The sequence below is a fragment of the Melanerpes formicivorus genome, unplaced genomic scaffold (assembly GCF_026170545.1).
Source record: "Melanerpes formicivorus ecotype bairdi unplaced genomic scaffold, bMelFor1.0.p_v2 SCAF_3, whole genome shotgun sequence".
Taxonomy (NCBI): Eukaryota; Metazoa; Chordata; class Aves; order Piciformes; family Picidae; genus Melanerpes; species Melanerpes formicivorus.
In genome coordinates, this window is record NW_027142355.1 from 4,101,984 (window position 1) to 4,119,610 (window position 17,627).

The window sequence follows — 17,627 nt, forward strand, 5'->3', positions numbered from 1 at the left end:
GTTTGCAGGTTACTGCGTGGAGAGTTAAGTAAAGGCAAAATCAGCAAAAGGCAAAATGTTGCTAGTTGTGATTTACTTCTGATGAACCTGAAACAAATTGCTGTTCCTTTGACTCACTGGGAGGTGAAAGGGCCCAAAATTCTGTGACCTGGTAAGATAGGACACTAGGTTTGAAAAGCATGAATGAAGAAGTCGTCTGGAACCATCTTAGAGGGTGAACAAGGAAAGAGGAACTGAGAAGCTGATGATCAGTCTGTAGCAAGGTCAGGTTGTAAAGGAAGTCTGAAAGCTAGGCTAATAAGTGGACATGAAAACAAATATTACAATTTAAAATAAAAAGTGTCTGCTAACATTAAAAGAAAAAATGTAGGGTTAAAAAAAACAACCAAAAACCAAAACAATGAAAAGACACTTACCCATTGACTAGCAAACTGGTTCACATCACGGAAAACCAACAGGAAAAATAAAGATGACAAGGTAGAACAGGAAAATTATGAATGTCTCATTGAATTGGAAAAAAAAAAATAACATCAAATAAGCTAACATAAAAAGATGAGTTAATAAAGTAAATGGCACAGTACAAAAATGGAAACATCAACTGAAGCCAAACAAACAAATAATGTAAATATGAAACTCCCCAGAGCAGACATACTTTTTTTTTGGTTGCAAAATTCTGATAAATGGGTTTACCTTCTCTTCAGAAACAAATCACAGAAAATTAAACTGCTCATGCATTTCAACAGCAAGAACAATTTTAATTTTGCGTTGGTATTCTCACCAGTCTGTATACTATGCCCTTTTCACTTCACAGATTACTCCTGCTGAGAGTGACAAGACGGGAAGGACAGTAGCCAGTGATGTTTACACGTCCTTCAAAAGCACATCAGTGCTCCACAGTGGAGTATGTACAGTCCTGGCAAAAGTCTATTGCCAAATGGTCTTTTGCCAAATAATAATAATAGAAAAATCCCACTAAATAACCGGATCCTTTATTCCCTCTATTTTCACAGAATCATAGAATCGACAAGGTTGGAAAAGACCTCAAAGATCACCGAGTCCAACCTATCACCCAAGACCTCATGACTATTAGACCACGGCACCAAATGCCACGTCCAATCCCGTCTTGAACACCTCCAGGGATGGTGACTCCACCACCTCCCTGGGCAGCACATTCCAATGGCTTACAGCTCTCTGTGAAGAACTTTCTCCTCACCTCCAGCCTAAACCTGCCCTGGTGCAGCTTGAGACTGTGTCCTCTTGTTCTGGTGCTGCTTGCCTGGGAGAAGAGACCAACTCTCTCCTGGCTACAACCTCCCTTCAGGTAGTTGTAGACAGCAAAAAGGTCTCCCCTGAGCCTCCTCATCTCCAGGCTAAACAATCCCAGCTCCCTCAGCCTCTCCTCACAGGGCTTGTGCTCAAGGCCTCTCCCCAGCCTTGTTGCCCTTCTCTGGACACATTCAAGAGTCTCAATGTCCTTCTCAAACTGAGGGGCCCAGAACTGGACACAGTACTCAAGGTGTGGCCTAACCAGTGCTGAGTACAGGGGCACGACGTCTTCCCTGCTCCTACTGGCCACACTATTCTTGATGCAGGCCAGGATGACATTGGCCTTCTTGGCAACCTGGGCACACTGCTGGCTCATGTTCAGCTGGCTGTCAATCAGTACCCCTAGGTCCCTTTCTGTTTGGCAGCTCTCCAGCCACTCTGACTCCAGCCTGTAGTCTGCATGGGGTTGTTGTTTCAGCATGTATACTGGATATATGAGTAATTTAAAACCAAACCTTATTTAAATCTTGTCTGCAATGGACAATATTTTAGTTCTATTTCACTTCTACAAAAGGGTCCTGAAGTGGGCTGTCTTTCTGTTCCAACCCAAGAGAAATTCCTGGTGGGGCTGTGAGTCAAGAAATTCTCTGAATGTTCAACAGACTCACGGGTCAAAGCAAATAAGTTACAGAAGCATTCTGTGTCTTTGGTGGAAAATGATAGATCACGTCTTGTGTGATGCTTCTAGGGAGCAGCCTATGTGTGCTCCTGTATAGAGCTACATAATGGGTTTCAACCGGTTTCAAATGAATCTGCAAAGGACTGCCTGCAGTTTGAGATGCTTCAGATTAACCAAACATAGGAATTAATTAAACATACAAAATTTCACTTACCTCTTGCCCCCCATCCAATATGCAGAGTTTAGCCGTCTGTTTTTTGGCATCAACTAAGACATTAAACATTGTACACAGAGAAGAAGGGATACGCAAATCTGTTGATTTATTTGTCTTCTGCAGCTTTAGTTCAAATGCAATTCTTGTTCTGTTTATTAAAACACAAACCATAATGTAAGTTTCTGACAGTTCTGAACAGCCACTGTACAAATGTGTAAAGCTTCACAAACAGACTGGCTGAACAATGTTTGTGCATGTGAGAGCAACTTAGAAACAAAATTCTGCAAGGGCAGAATATCCACCCATTCAATGTACAATTGCATTGATGGTAGTCTCAAGGTTCTGCATTGCTTTAGCTAATTCAGTGGAACAATAGAAGTATTCTCTTCTTGCCTGCAAGGTAACAATATGCTTCCTTGAATGATAACTTGAAAAAAATGAAAATACCCCACATCCTCCAGCACTTCTGTGTTAAAATGCAGTTTATCATACCAAATGCTAGATTTTTAAGAAACATAATAAAAAAATCTGTCTTGAACAGAAAAGAAAATCTTCTTGAAGAAGATGAGTTTATTAGTAAGGAATATGAATATTGGTACTGAAAAGTAAGATCTGTCAGGAGATACCTAATAGAAAAATCCTATTTTCTTCTCACACCAATGTAAACAAGGAGCAATAAATGCAATGAATGCTAACAGTTCAGAATACATAAATATAAAAGCAATTTTTCCCCACCTCTATTTTTAAGTGTTGGCATCAGGAACTGACACAATATTTAAAGAACATGGGAACAGAAGCATCTTATTTCCATTTTAGAAAGCCTTATAGCTTATACTAGCATCACAATAAGTTTCAACAGATTAGTTGGTAATGTATTTCTTAAGAGACAGTACTCTAAATAATGACAAATTAGGTATTATTATTAACTGCACATAAAACATTATATAGCAATGGAGAAGGAAAATGTACAAAAAAGATTTCTTCTAGCAGAGCTCTGAGATATGTTAATATTTTCCACAAATATGGAACAGAAAAGAGATTTGGTTTATTTTCATCCAAGGGTCAATCCACAACACATGCAGAAATTCTCCTTGGTATTTCCTAGATGTTGCCACATCGCTGATTGCCAGATGATGGGGAGTACACACAAGTCATGACCTCTTTACAATTGTCCTGATTCTGGCACAGATGTACCTCCAGCGAGCCAGTATGGCTGTTATTATGTTAATTTTCAAATCACTCTCAATTTTTAATTGATCATTTCAACCATACCTTTTAACACAGGCTTCTATCATGTCAGTGGCCATGAGTTTAAGTCTCTGCTCTAAATGGTGGGCGAATTCTGGTTCAGGCCAGTGAAGATCACAAACAAACATCTGCAGAGCATCCAGTTTCCAGAAAAGGTCTTCTGATGTAGCTGAGCCATTGCTATAAGAAACAAAGAAACAAAAAACCACAAAGTCCCCAAGAAACAGAAGGGAAATGTCAGGACGTCTATCCCAGTTGCCACAGAACTGTCTAAGGCAAAAAGATTTCCTTATCATACCATCTTCCTCCTTCATTTCACTGCACTGTAACTCATAGCACAGGTGTTATTCTTACAAGAATGTGAAAATGGTCATGGAAAATTTAAAATTCCCATCAGGGTGAAAAAAAATAAAGTTTTCTCATCTGTTAATTGAGAAATATGACAGGCTGGTGATATAGATGGGATGTTAGGGAACATGGAAAATGAAGTAGCTCAAATTTCAGATCAAGGCAGCAAAAAATAAAGGGTACAGGAGTTATTAATTAGTAAAGACCTTTTTAAAACAGGGAAGAATATGCACATATATTTTCTTGCCTTCATAACTCTGGTAGGTAAGCTGACCAAAGAAATGAGTATGCTAGCAGTAATATTGTAAAAGAGACACCCAGACAAATAGTCCCTGGATAAATTCTCATTAATTCTAACTGAGAGGATAACATCAGATCCTGGTGGCAAAAGGAAAAGGGAAACTATTTAAAGAAATTTGTGCTCAAACTAAAATGGCCCTATGTCATCTTAGATTGTCCATGTCGTTTTAAAGATCTTTTTCCATCCTGATCCAAATGTGAAGACATTTGCTTGTGATACTATACAACAATTCAAGGCTATTCTTAGCAGTAACTACAGTTCCAGTTCCACTGGCATTGAGGATTAATTACATTTTGATGGTGTGTTGTATTGCGGTGCCTGAGTTACTGTGTAAGGTCAGTTTTACTATGCAGCATGGCATTCCAGGATGTTAGTCACATAAGCAATCAAACCTCAGCCTGACAGACCCAGTTCATATCTAAATAGTTTAATATGTCACTAATGCCATTTTCTTTCTTTTGCCTCATGACAAAAGAACATCATTACCAAAATGTTACGTGACTCCAGCTCTCATGGAAGGAACCAGTGAGTGTTGAGTGTGCTCAGGACAGAGCAAGGTCACATTAGAAAACAAATGAAAAAAACAGAAGGGACTTTTAATATCTAACTACCCGATGCACCACCATTAGGTTAGCTGAGCAAACTGGTTAACTGAAGCAAAGCACAGCTCATGTTCAGGGCTCTGAAGATGCAGCATGGATGCAATAGAAGCATTCCTTTGGCCCACTGCACCTCACCACCTTCCAGACCCGTCCAAGTGTCACTTGTGTTGCTGTCTTAACTCCCATTTGGTTTTAAATTTGCACATTTTGACATCTTTACTATGCAGAGCAGGATATTCCACGGTTTCAGACATGCTTTTTTGGTACAATACTTATTTTCCCCTCTTATTTTAAACTTCTCATTGTTAATTTTACATTGCAATGTGCTCCTGAAAGGAAAAAGCAGAAGTGGCTCACGAGACTGCTAAGGTTATGACTTGCATAGGGACATTACCTACTAAGGTCAGACCCAAAAAGAGAGCACTTCTATACACCACTAAGTTTAACTAAGAAACAGAAATAACAAACTACCAAAACTTCTCAGAAAGTTTATAATCCTGTGAGAGTCTTTCTTAAGGTATATGATAAGCAAATACTGAAGATTTTGTTACATCTGCTCTGGACGCTGGCTGTGAGTGAAGTTGCAGATGCTACATTATACACAACATCTGATTCAGAAGTGACAAAGTTAAGTTTTGAGATGACTGGAGTAAAATAAGACAAATTATATAGGGACAGAAATGGGGACAATATAAATATTTATATGACACAATTTCTAGAAAACAAACCATACTTTCTCATGAAAAGGAATCCCCATTTTTCATCTTCAGATCATGCAATTGCATAGAGTCATAGAATCAACAAGGTTGGAAGAGCCCTCAAGGATCATCAAGTCCAACCTGTCACCACAGACCTCATGATTACTAAACCATGGCAGCAAGTGCCACGCTCAATCCCCTCTTGAACACCTCCAGGGATGGTGACTCCACCACCTCCCTAGGCAGCACATTCCAATGCCTAACAACTCTCTCTGGAAAGAACTTTCTCCTCACCTCCAGCCTAAACTTCCCCTGCTGCATCTTGAGACTGTGCCCTCTTGTTCTGGTGCTGGTTGCCTGGGAGAAGAGACCAACCCCCTCCTGGCTACAACCTCCCTTCAGGTAGGTAGACAGCAATAAGGTCTCCCCTGAGCCTCATCTTCTCCAGACTAAACAATCCCTGCTCCCTCAGCCTCTCCTTGTAGGGCTTGTACTCAAGGCCTCTCCCCAGCCTTGTTGTGCTTCTCTGGACACGTTCAAGAGTCTCAATGTCCTTCTTAAATTGAGGGGCTCATAACTGGACACAGTATTCAAGGCGTGGCCTAACCAGTGCTGAGTACAGGGGCACAATGACTTCCCTGCTCCTGCTGGCCACACTATTCTTGATGAAGTCCAGGATGCCATTGGCCTTCTTTAACAGTTTTTAAATTCTTACCTAGTTTTAATTTTTCCTCTAATGGAATTCCTAGTTAAATTCTTTAGGACTCAGAAATACTCATGTGGTCATAATAACATCAATGCAGTCTTACGCATGTTCATTCCCTGGTAGCCACTTAATTTAGTTTTGTTACACAATTATAATAAATGTGGTAACAGACACAGGTTCATGAGATGCTAATTCATTGGGTGAGAAACACCAATTAATTAATTCTCTTTTCATATAATTTTGAAGTCCTATTCTTCAAGTTTTTACTCAGTCTTGTCCAATGACATTTGAATTTGATTGCCATATTATACTAATAAGATGGGGAAGGAAAACAAAGTTCTGTAAGAGAAACTATTTGTTTCTAGTTCACACATTTAGACACAAACATCTAATCTGTTCCTTAAAAGCTGCAGAGAACTGTTAATTTCAATCATCTTGTTACTGCTGTTTATAAGAGATGCTTGTTTTTTCTGGGTTTTAGGATTTTTCCTGGCCCTTATTCTGCAAGTGCATTAGAAATATTACTAATTATTAGGACATATCTCAATACCCTGAAATGGTTGCACACTCCCAGCTTAAGCTTTCCCTACTAAGAGCTGCTTATATCACTCGAGTGTTTAACACTCCAGAAAGTGTAACATGAAAAAAAAGCCCAAATCACATTTGAATCTAGAAACATAACTGCAAAACCTGTCTTTTTTATTCCCTTTTGTGTGTGAGAAGACATGCTCTTGGCTAGTGAAAAATTATTTGAACATGTATGGTAAAGTTCCCTCAGTCTAATTAATGGATTAATCTCTCTCTACTAGGAAACTGAACCCCTTTAGAAAAAACAACTTATGTTCAATATAGTTATCTGTAATTTTAGACAGCTATCAGCACTGACAGCTGAAAGCAGCAGCTTCCCACTAGGCTTGCCAACTATCTAAGTGGTAAACAGCCCACTAATAAAGCACACTGGCTTCAAGACCAGTACACACACAACTCCAGAGCAGACACATAATATGTCATTTACCCATGATGTAGCTTGGGATATGACAACACAAGAGAAATATTAAAGATCTGAGGACATTTGTAGTCAGCCACAAGACTTAAACCAGCTGGCTTCCATTCCTGTAAAATTTACAATGATAGTGATTTTATAAATTACTGTAATCATCCTTTTTTTTTTTTTTTTTTTTAAGGTTATACAGAGTTACGACCGATTAGGGTTCTGTAGGGACTGTTTACAAAACAGGGAACCATCTCTTGAGTCTTCCATGAGCCTCCAGCTGGTGACCTCAAGCTCTACTTCCTTTATGCAGTCATATTTTCAGAGACAAGAAAGTCAATTGAAAATTTCTTCAATGGAAAAGGATTTTCAATAATTATGGAGACAATAGTTCCTAGCCTCTTCTCTCTATATTCAATGGGCAGATAAGGGGGGGAAGGATGGAGAAGAATTTTGGCATAGCATGTAACTACTTATATGTGGTCCTTCAAAGATATTAGGGACAGTTTCTTCACAGTTTCTCCTAATTGCTTCAAGAGTAAGGCAATCTGAGGATCATGGAATCAAATCATGTTTCCTCACTCTTTCTTCCTGCATGTAAATACTTTTGGAAGAAATTTGGCCTACAATATGCATCAATCTTCCATGATGCTAGGTAGGAACTTAGCTATATCTAAAACTCCTTATTCCGCAGAAAGTACATAAGCTGCATGTCACTGTTCCATCAATCCTGTGGCTATACTCATCAATGAAAATACCAACCATGTTCCACTTTACTGGTGGCAAGCACTATGGTAGCAATCCCTCAAAACAGCACTTAGAGGTGGCTTGCTGACTTATTCAACACAGATGAACACATGAGAGCTCAGGCACATTCAGGCCAGATTCCTTCATATCATAATGAGTGCACTGCAACTGCTCCAGCCAGTCCCTCTTGTCAAGCACTACAGCAGAGCCATAACAGGAAGAATATGGCTGATATGTTTCCTTTGATGTTAATTGTTCTGGCTGGAAGACAAGACAAGACTATTGTGCAAGCATGTATTTTATTCCATGTTTCCCCAGATTTGAGTTTTGTTGAACCTGATATTCTTCTAATCTGGCATCAGGTAGCAACAGACAACCTGGGGTCTGTATCTACAATATTTTTGGTCAGCCAGTCAGTGGCACGTTTGTACTGAAAATAGTCACGTGTAAACTAAAGCATAAACAATTAAAATAATTCACAAATCTAATTTAAAAGCCAAGCCCAAAAGCTGCAGAAAAATAAGATTTAAACTATGCAGTGGAACAAAACTGTGATTTAAATGAGTACATTTGAATTAATGAAGAAGTGAGGGGAAAAACATCCCTCCTTCTTGCTGATTAGTAGCTTTTACAGAGTATTCAAACTTTTTTTTTTTCATCTTTAAGGATGCTGTCAGCCAAGTAGAATAGAATAGAATAGAATAGAATAGAATAGAATAGAATAGAATAGAATAGAATAGAATAGAATTAACCAGGTTGGAAAAGACGTTTGAGATCATCGAGTTCAACCTATCATCCAACACCATCTAATCAACTAAACCATGGCACCAAGCACCCCATCCAGTCTCTTCCTAAACAATTCCAGTGGTAGTGACTCCACCACTTCTCTGGGCAGCCCATTGCAATGGCCAATCACTCTTTCTGTGAAGAATTTCTTCCTAACATCCAGCCTAAACCTCCCCTGGCACAGCTTGAGACTGTGTCCTCTTGTTCTGGTGCTGGCTGCCTGGGAGAAGAGACCAACCCCCACCTGGCTACAATCTCCCTTCAGGTAGTTGTAGGGAGGAACAGTAATCTACAGTGTCTGCATGTCTAGCCCAGGTGTCCTCTGAGCTGTCCTCTCCAGAGACCAATCAAGAAAAACAGACTACTACTTGTAACACTCCCTTTTTTCGTCTCTCCCTTTCCAATGCCCAGTAATAAAAGGTTAAGACAAAACAACTGAAAATGAGATAATGATCTTCCCAAGAGCTGTTATAGGCAGCATACTTTTACTGCTCCAAAACATGTGATCAAGGAAAGAAAAAACCAAAATCAAAACCAGAACAAACAAATAAACACCGTAACAGTTATTTTAAAAAATGAAACCAATCTTCTCTAGTAACGTTTAAAATAATTGCAGCAACTTTTCATCAATAAAGCACACAAAGAAAATGCATAACTGGGAATAAGCTTTTCACCTCTTTTTCTTCAGCACGTTCCTAGGTAGGCACATAACAGCTCTGTTGAATATGAGTGGGCTTAAACATGAATGTAAGAGCATGACCATGAATATCAGTAAAGTTCCCGTTTCTTCCCATTGTGGACAAAATAGGCACACAACTTGTCATTCTTGGTAAACATTTAACTGCAACTTGGCTGGCTCACAGACCACTTTTTCCTCATTCATTTTGCCAGTAGATTGTTCTTTGTGTATTTCAAATTGGTAATGATTAACTGGCCAAAATCACGACTCTCAAAAAGAAGGAGGGTAGCCCTGCCCAGTATAATGACATCTGTAGTCATCTTCTTGCTAAAGCATTAGGTGAGTGGCTGGGAGGAAGGAAGGAGTACAGCAGACTGGGAGAGGACTCGGGGGAGTCACTGGAGAGAAGGAGCCACCTGCAACGTCTGACAAAGCAATATGTCACCCTAGTCATTTAAGGTGGGTGTTCATCATAACAAAAGCAAAAACTATCAGGAAACACTGGGTTTTACTTAGCAAGTATTGGAGCCTAGGTATTTGGTTTTTCCCCACTGGAGAATTTATCTCCAAAGAGGAAGCTTTGTTCTTTCTGGAAAGGATGGGATGGGAGAAGTGGAAGGAATAAAACACTCTTCCTTTCTTTCATGTAACAGTGAAAATAAATGCCTTCCTTTGCTGGCAGCTGGTATTGTAACCAGCAAGAAAGTGGAAATGAATTATTTTGGGAGAAGGTATAACTGGCTTGCAGTGGCCATTCTGAGAAGTTACTTGGCTCTCCAGTAGGACATATGTAGGCTGATTCTTAAAACACCGCCTTAATTCCACCGTATTTCAAAGGTAAAATACCATTTGCAGTCTTGAATGTTAACTTATACACATTTTATAAAAGAAAACTTCAAAGCTCTATGTTTAGGGAAAAGGAGAATGGAGAGGTGCCTCCAACAGAGTCAGCACCTTGGCAGACCTCAAATGCTGTGCAAGGCAGCTGAAAGGGGATGACCTTAGAATAGAATAGAATTAACCAGGTTGGAAAAGACCTTTGAGATCATCCCTACGTCTCTTGAGAAGCAGCAGAGTGACAGTCACTGTCATATACAGCAAGTGTTTACAGCATACATCAACCTCAGTTTTCACTTTCGAAACCTCAATGATTAGTTTAGGATGTCAGGCTGGACTAGCTGATCCTTGAGGTATCTTCCAACCTGGTATTCTATGGTTCCATTAACTCTTGCAGCTGTGTATCTGAGTGCTTGTTAGGAATGTTTAACTCCATCAGAAATCTTGAGAATACTTGGCTTGAAATTGTTGAAATTAAGCTTTGTGTCTTAAACAAGTGTGGTTTTTGAAGTCTTTCACATTCATACTTTCCTAATGAAACTTTAGTTAAAATAAGGTTCCTCTTGGGCTTTTCTACAATGCCTGTGTCCTCACACAGAAATATGACCTGTAACTATGGGAATATTTCAACAGAACAGGGGATGTCTGCTCTATTTTATGTAAGAAAAAAAGCACTGAAGTGCTGGGGAGAAATCAATGGAAAGGCATAATTTTTCAACCCAGTAAATGGATGTACTTCTACTCTGAGTGCTTATTAACCTTTTACTATTTTCCTGTAACATGGATAGTTAATCTAATGATAATATTTGCAATCAATGATTTTTCAGAACCAATATATAATGAGTTAATCAAACCCATACAAAACTATGATGGGCTGACTCACTTTACAAACCCACAATCTAAAATCAATTATCCAAAAGATTCCCCACTGCTTATTAATTCAGAAGAGTCATTAGGTTGTTTAGGGTATTAAACACTATTCACACCATGGCAGACCTTTGCCAAGTTGCTTTTTAAGTTACCAGGTTTAAGACTGCTACGTTTGAATGCACTGGAAAGCGCAACTTGCTAACAGTCCCATGCTTGGCTCACTCCCAAGAAACAATAATTTCCAACTAAGAGATCATAAACACCATGCAATCCAAATACAGCTGCACAGAACACTAGCAAGGCCATGCAGAGCTGACATACAGTCAGAAGGTTATTGAAGAATACACACGTGGAGTCATACATAGAAGTCATCCAGGTTGGTGTAGTAAAGCTAGGTATTTGTGGAAGATTAAGAGGCAAACTTGGAACTTTTGGAAGAGCTACATTAGGAAGACTGTTGGTGATGCTCCTGTGAAGAAATAAACAATGTAGGAGTACAATAAAAAATAGAATATTTAGAGGACAACGGGGGTGAACACCTGATTAGACAGCAAGCTACAGGCAGGTGCTTTTTTCAGATCTTGTAGAAAGCACTTACTTGACAGGTTGCCATGACTCTTGCTCAAGACCTCTGTGAATGGACTGGGCAATTGATGATTCCATGAGATCAATGTAGCGGATGACCATGGGAACAAAAATTTCTTGCAAGTGCTTGTGAAACTTTCCATTGCACAAAAAGGCTTTAAAAACAAACAAAACACAAAATTGTTATGCCTTTCCTTACTTAATTTTACTATAGGAAAAACTATCTCTTAAAATGTCTCTTTTTAGTACATGAAAGTACTCTGCAGCACATTTTAAACTGTCACCGTGGTAAAATGGAGCACATGCTGAAGTTCTTTGGTGAACCTGAACACTTTTGCATCTTCTTAAAATAATATACTTAGCCAACATAAGCCTTAGCAATTTTGTTCAAGACAATACAAAAGACCCCCAACTGAAATCTGAATGTAGTTTAAATATTTTCACTGTCCTTATAGCTAAGAAGAAAGGTTGCAGTGAAACATTCCAATCTCACTAGAATATGTTAAATATAAACAGGTATAGAGCACTTCCTCAAGATTGCTTAATGGAAAAAGGCAGTATGTGACCATATGAGAGTTTGGAGGAGCAAAAACGGTTCACTCATTTGTTCCATGTCCCCAGGATCTGGCAAAGTCCTAAATCAGTGCCCATATCTACACAGGACATTCAGTGAGATCTTGAGAAGAAAAGATGTCTTGGTGCACCTATGCTTGTCCATACATAAAAGTCTTGAACACAAGTACCTCGCAGTCAGTCTGTGTTCACATGAAACTCATCCTCAGCATCAAGCTGGCCTCTCCTCTGCTCTCTCAGATGCCTTGCAAAATGTTAAGGGATGCTAACAGTACGCTTCCTTTCAGGAAGTCTGCTAATTCTCTGGTGTGATTGGCTCCAAGTTTTCAGCAGTCTTGTTTTAGACTAGACTAGACTAGACTAGACTAGACTAGACTAGACTAGACTAGACTAGAATAGAATTAACCAGTTTGGAAAAGACCTTTGAGATCATCGAGTCCAACCTATCACACAACACCATCTTATCAAATAAACCATGGCACTAAGTGCCTCATCAAGACTCCTCTTAAACACCTCCACGGATGGTGACTCCACCACATCACTGGGCAGCAGGTTCCAATGGCTAACAACTCTCTCTGGGAAGAACTTCTTCCTAACATCCAGCCTAAACCTCCCCTAGCACAGCTTGAGACTGTGTCCTCTTGTTCTGGTGCTGGTTGCCTGGGAGAAGAGACCAACCCTCACCTGGCTACAACCACCCTTCAGGTAGTTGTAGACAGCAATAAGGTCTCCCCTGAGCCTCCTCTTTTCCAGGCTAAGTAACCCCAGCTCCTTCATCCTCTCCTCATAGGGCTTGTGCTCCAAACCCCTCCCCAGCTTTGTTGCGTGTCTCTGGACACGTTCAAGCAAGTCAACATCTTTCCTAAACTGAGGGGGCCAGAACTGGACACAGGATTCAAGGTGTGGCCTAACCAGTGCTGAGTACAGGGGCAGGATGACCTCCGTGCTCCTGCTGGCCAGTTATTAGTTATTTAAAGGAAGTCCTGAAAACTAGTTGCCTTAGAACTTAAGAAATTTGATGTGTAGCACACCTAAAGGGATTCTGTTGCTTTTTCAAAAGAAATAGGGTTGATTGGTGAGTATTATAAGCTTCAAGCATATTACTCAGAAAAGTAAAGTAGCTATAAACTGTAGAAAGTTACCTGCTCACTGATGGGATTTACTGCATGATTTACTGAAGACGCTTAAAACCAGAAAATTAGCTTGCCACAACCACCGCTTGTCTTTGTACTCCTTGAAATAGTCTTTTTGCAAGCCCTAACTCTTAGCACAGTAATGTCCTGTCTCACCAATGGAACAGATGAGTTTCATGTTTTGGATATGTGTGTGTTCACCCATTAATCCAGTACTATTACTACGACCTATGAGAATATTTCTCATGTGTACAAGGAAATCACACAGGCAAGCTGAGCCGTAGAGAAGTTTTCATGATTTGGGTAGCCCTCCTTTTCTCCCACTCATATTCTGTTGTTTTTAATTCTCTTGTGGGTTTCTTCTCCCACCTATTCCTGCATCCAGGCTTCTCATTTGATTTGCATGGGTACCACAGTCATAATTCGAGGAGACTTCCTCCTCTTCCTAAGAACGGCTGGATCAAAACCTGGGAACCATCTCATAAAATTACAGTCCCTCTTGTTCCACTACTGGTACAACTCCATATAAAACAGCTACATATAAAAACAATAAGGACATTGAGACTCTTGAATGTGTCCAGAGAATGGCAATGAGGCTGGGGAGAGGCCTCGAGCACAAGCCCTATGAGGAGAGGCTGAGGGAGCTGGGGTTGTTTAGCCTGGAGAAGAGGAGGCTCAGGGGAGACCTTATTGCTCTCTACAACTGCCTGAAGGGAGGCTGTAGCCAGGAGGGGGTTGGTCTCTTCTCCCAAGCAACCAGTGCCACAACAAGAGGACACAGTCTCAAACTGCACCAGGGGAAGTTTAGGCTGGAGGTGAGGAGAAAGTTCTTCACAGAGAGAGTTGTTAGCCATTGGAATGGGCTTCCCAGGGAGGTGGTGGAGTCACCGTCCCTGGAGGTGTTCAAGAGTGGATTAGATGTGGGACTTGCTGCCATGGTCTAGTAGTCATGAGGTGTTGGGTGACAGGTTGGACTTGATGATCTTTGAGGTCTTTTCCAACCTTGTTGATTCTATGATTCTATGATAATTTCTGCAACTTAAGAAGCTCCTTCGCCTTGCATTCCTAAATGACCCTGGGAGAGATGGAGACTGTGGGGAAAATGTGTCATTGAGCTTCAGTTCCCCACTGCTGCTTGTATTGCAAGCAAAAGCCATTGCTGCTGATTGTCTGGACACTAATTTTTTTTTTTTTTTCTTGAACAATGATCTGAAAGCAAGAACTATTTTATTGAAAATGTCCTTGTAGAGTAATGGGAAACTATGCATCAGCCATTTTTATCTAAGGAAGCAAAAGCGGTGCAATCAGCTTTCTCTGGTTCGCTCACCTGCCTCTCTCATCCTAAGAATGCTAAGATTTTCAGCTAATTTCAATGATGTTTCATACAGGGCTGGAGATATCAGATGTATGAAGTTTCATGAAAACATGCAGCTAGGTAGCAGGCAGAGATTATTAGTGTTTCCACTGAGAAAAAGGCAGTGGTATAGACTCATCTCTTATTAAACACTTGAGAATCTACCCTTGAGAGCACCTATGAGTTCATTACAAATGTGCTCCGTTATTTACACTGCTCCTGGAACTACTTGTTAACTAGTCAGTTCTGGCATAATTAATTGTATATCAGGCACTCAAAACAGTGTTATTTTTCTATATTCATATATCTTAAAAATGCAGCATCTGTGACCAGTGACAGTAACAGAGAAGGATTTTGGTGTTAGAACAAAGGTTTCACAGTGAACAGCTCATCAGCATTACCTTTGAGAAACAAAAGGTGGTGGGAATCAAGCTACATATTAGGCTGATTTTTCAAGGCAACTCTGAGCTTAAAAACAGGAATACAACTGTGTCAATTAAGTCAATATTGCTACCTTACAGCAAATCGGTGCAGGACTGGCATTCATCAGGCAGTCACAGTTACCTGAAGGGCTGAGCTTGTAGTTTACTGTTTTTAGAGTACACTGCAGAAACGCTCTGTTCCAAGCCCTGCTCTGGGAATTACAGTAATAAAGCCTCATGGGCAGAAGGGCAGCTCCTGTTAGTGCACAGTCAGAATAAAATTTAAAGAAGTCACAGATAATAAAAGCTGTTCAACTTAAAAAGCTGAATCATTTTTCTAATATTCTGAGAGCAGTCTTTGAAGGCAAATTAAACTCTTAATATGATTGCATTTCCACAGAGATCCCTCTGGCACACACATGAAAGTGCTGTCTCAGATGAACAACCTGGTGAGCATCCTGTTTTCTCAAGGTTGAGGACATAGCAGCTCTGATTCACTCATCTGGAGATCTCTGTCAAGGATTACTGCAGGGCAAGGAAAGAATTCAGAGCACAGGGGTAAGTGATATAGCTGAGTATCATCAACAGACTCATGGCACTCTACCCTATGATCAGAACTGATCTTGCCAAAAGGTACCACCTATGCATCAAAGCAGATGGGAAACAAGAGATCCTTGAGCTAATGCCACACTTCAAATTCCTCAACTACCACTTGTCTCCAAAGCTATGTAGTTTCATTCTCCATTGTCTGGTCAATATAGACACCACACATACTTCTCGTATGATCCATCTCATTTTCACACAAGGAACAACAAAATGAAAGCCTATGCTAGGGCAAGCTAACACACAGAGAATGTTAATGGAAAATGGATTACATGTTATACATGCAAATTCTAGTATATAACTGTAAACAGGCTGTAATAAAACAGGAGGGTGATGCTGCCTTTGGTGGTGTTTGCCGCTCTGCTACTAGCAACAGAAATAGTGGACAAATATGTCAGAGAATTCCTCTTGGAAATCAATAGCCATGGTGATGGCTCTCAAGAAGCTAATACTCAAAACTCTGTTTTTTCTGTATCAGATTAACCACACTGTCTTCAAAAGTACCTTGGCTGAGTTAAAAGCACATCCACAGACATTGCATTGAGTAATACTCAATGGCATATGAAGATTATTAGTTAACTTTATAATACTCTGAAGTTTTTGACTGATTCATGACAATATAGCAATGCAATAATGCTGAGCAACAGCACAGTACATAGGGTCAGTAGGTCATACTTAGAAACAAAACCTGGCCAGGAAAGAAGTAGAATATTCAATATACAACCTCTAAAATAATCCAAATATATAGACACTTCATAACTAGGCATATGGCACTAAAAGATGTCTTTGATGACTGAAAGAAAGAGGAATTAATACCTATCTGTCTTAGGGGACTAAAGAGCTGATTAATCTGAATAATTGGACAACTACAGAAAGTAAACTGTCCTCTAGAGCAGGTCCCTTCATCAGGTAATTTATAGGCTCTGTAGACAAAAAGTAACATGGGCATTACAGAGAAGACGACACAATCCTGGGACAGCCATGTCTTTCTTCCCTTCATGAATATCCAGTTTTGGAAAAAATTGTATTGCTGTCACAGAGAGATACTGGGTAATGTTGTCGTTGTACAACCTGAATAGCTTTACACAGTCAGGCATGTTGTGCATGAACAATAAAAGCTCTGGAGATTATTAGAATATATGCCATAAAAGCAGGTAGATTTTTTTCTTTACATTTTGAAAATGCATAACAAATTTATCTACTGTCTACTGTTCATTTTCATAGTGAATACATGTTTCAAAAATATCTTTTTGTTAGTTGTTAGCTCTAGTTGGAAAAGCAGAAATATTTGATAGGATAGGAAGATCATACTTCTCCACCCCATTTTTTAAAAAATAGTTAGAAACACAGAATCATAGAATCAACAAGGTTGGAAAAGACCTCAAATATCATCAAGTTCAACCTATCACCTAAGACCTCATGACTGCTAGACCATGGCACCAAGTGCCACGTCCGATACCCTCCTGAACACCTCGAGGGACCGTGACACCACCACCTCCCTGGGCAGCACATTCCAGTGGCTAACAACTTTCTCAGTTAAGAACTTTCTCCTCACCTCAAGGTGTGGCCTAACCAGTGCTGAGTACAGGGGCACAATGACTTCCCTGCTCAAGCTGGCCACACTTTTCCTGATGCAGGCCAGGATGTCATTGGCTTTCTTGGCCATCTGGGCACACTGCCAGCTTATGTTCAGCTGGCTGTCAACCAGTACCCCAGGTCCCTTTCTGTCTGTCTGCTCTCCAGCCACTCTGACCCCAGCCTGTAGCTCTGCATGGGGTTGTTGTGGCTAAAGTGCAGCACCTGGCACTTGGACTTGTTGAATGCCATCATGTTGGACTCTGGCCATCTGTCCAGCCTGTCAATGTCCCTCTGGAGAGCCCTTCTACCCTCTAACAGATCAACACCTGCTCCCAACTTGGTGTCATCTGCAAATTTACTGATGATGGACTCAACCCCCTCATCCAGATCATCAATGAAGATGTTAA

General features: G+C 40.2%; 1 protein-coding gene across 11 annotated transcripts in view; it reads right to left on the reverse strand.

Annotated features, from left to right (window-relative positions):
• CADPS2 (calcium dependent secretion activator 2) overlaps positions 1 to 17,627 on the reverse strand; it is a 368,843-nt gene that overhangs the window by 42,054 nt on the left and 309,162 nt on the right. For 4 of the 11 annotated variants that reach the window (XM_068165287.1, XM_068165334.1, XM_068165278.1 and 1 more), the window contains 5 exons: positions 11,571 to 11,712; positions 11,322 to 11,441; positions 3,432 to 3,587; positions 2,160 to 2,307; positions 417 to 431 (listed from right to left, as the gene is read on the reverse strand). In XM_068165287.1, coding sequence (XP_068021388.1) covers positions 417 to 431; positions 2,160 to 2,307; positions 3,432 to 3,587; positions 11,322 to 11,441; positions 11,571 to 11,712 — 581 coding nt within the window. The remainder of the gene's footprint in view (positions 1 to 416; positions 432 to 2,159; positions 2,308 to 3,431; positions 3,588 to 11,321; positions 11,442 to 11,570; positions 11,713 to 17,627) is intronic. The other 7 variants (XM_068165316.1, XM_068165298.1, XM_068165339.1 and 4 more) reach the window with 4 other exon arrangements.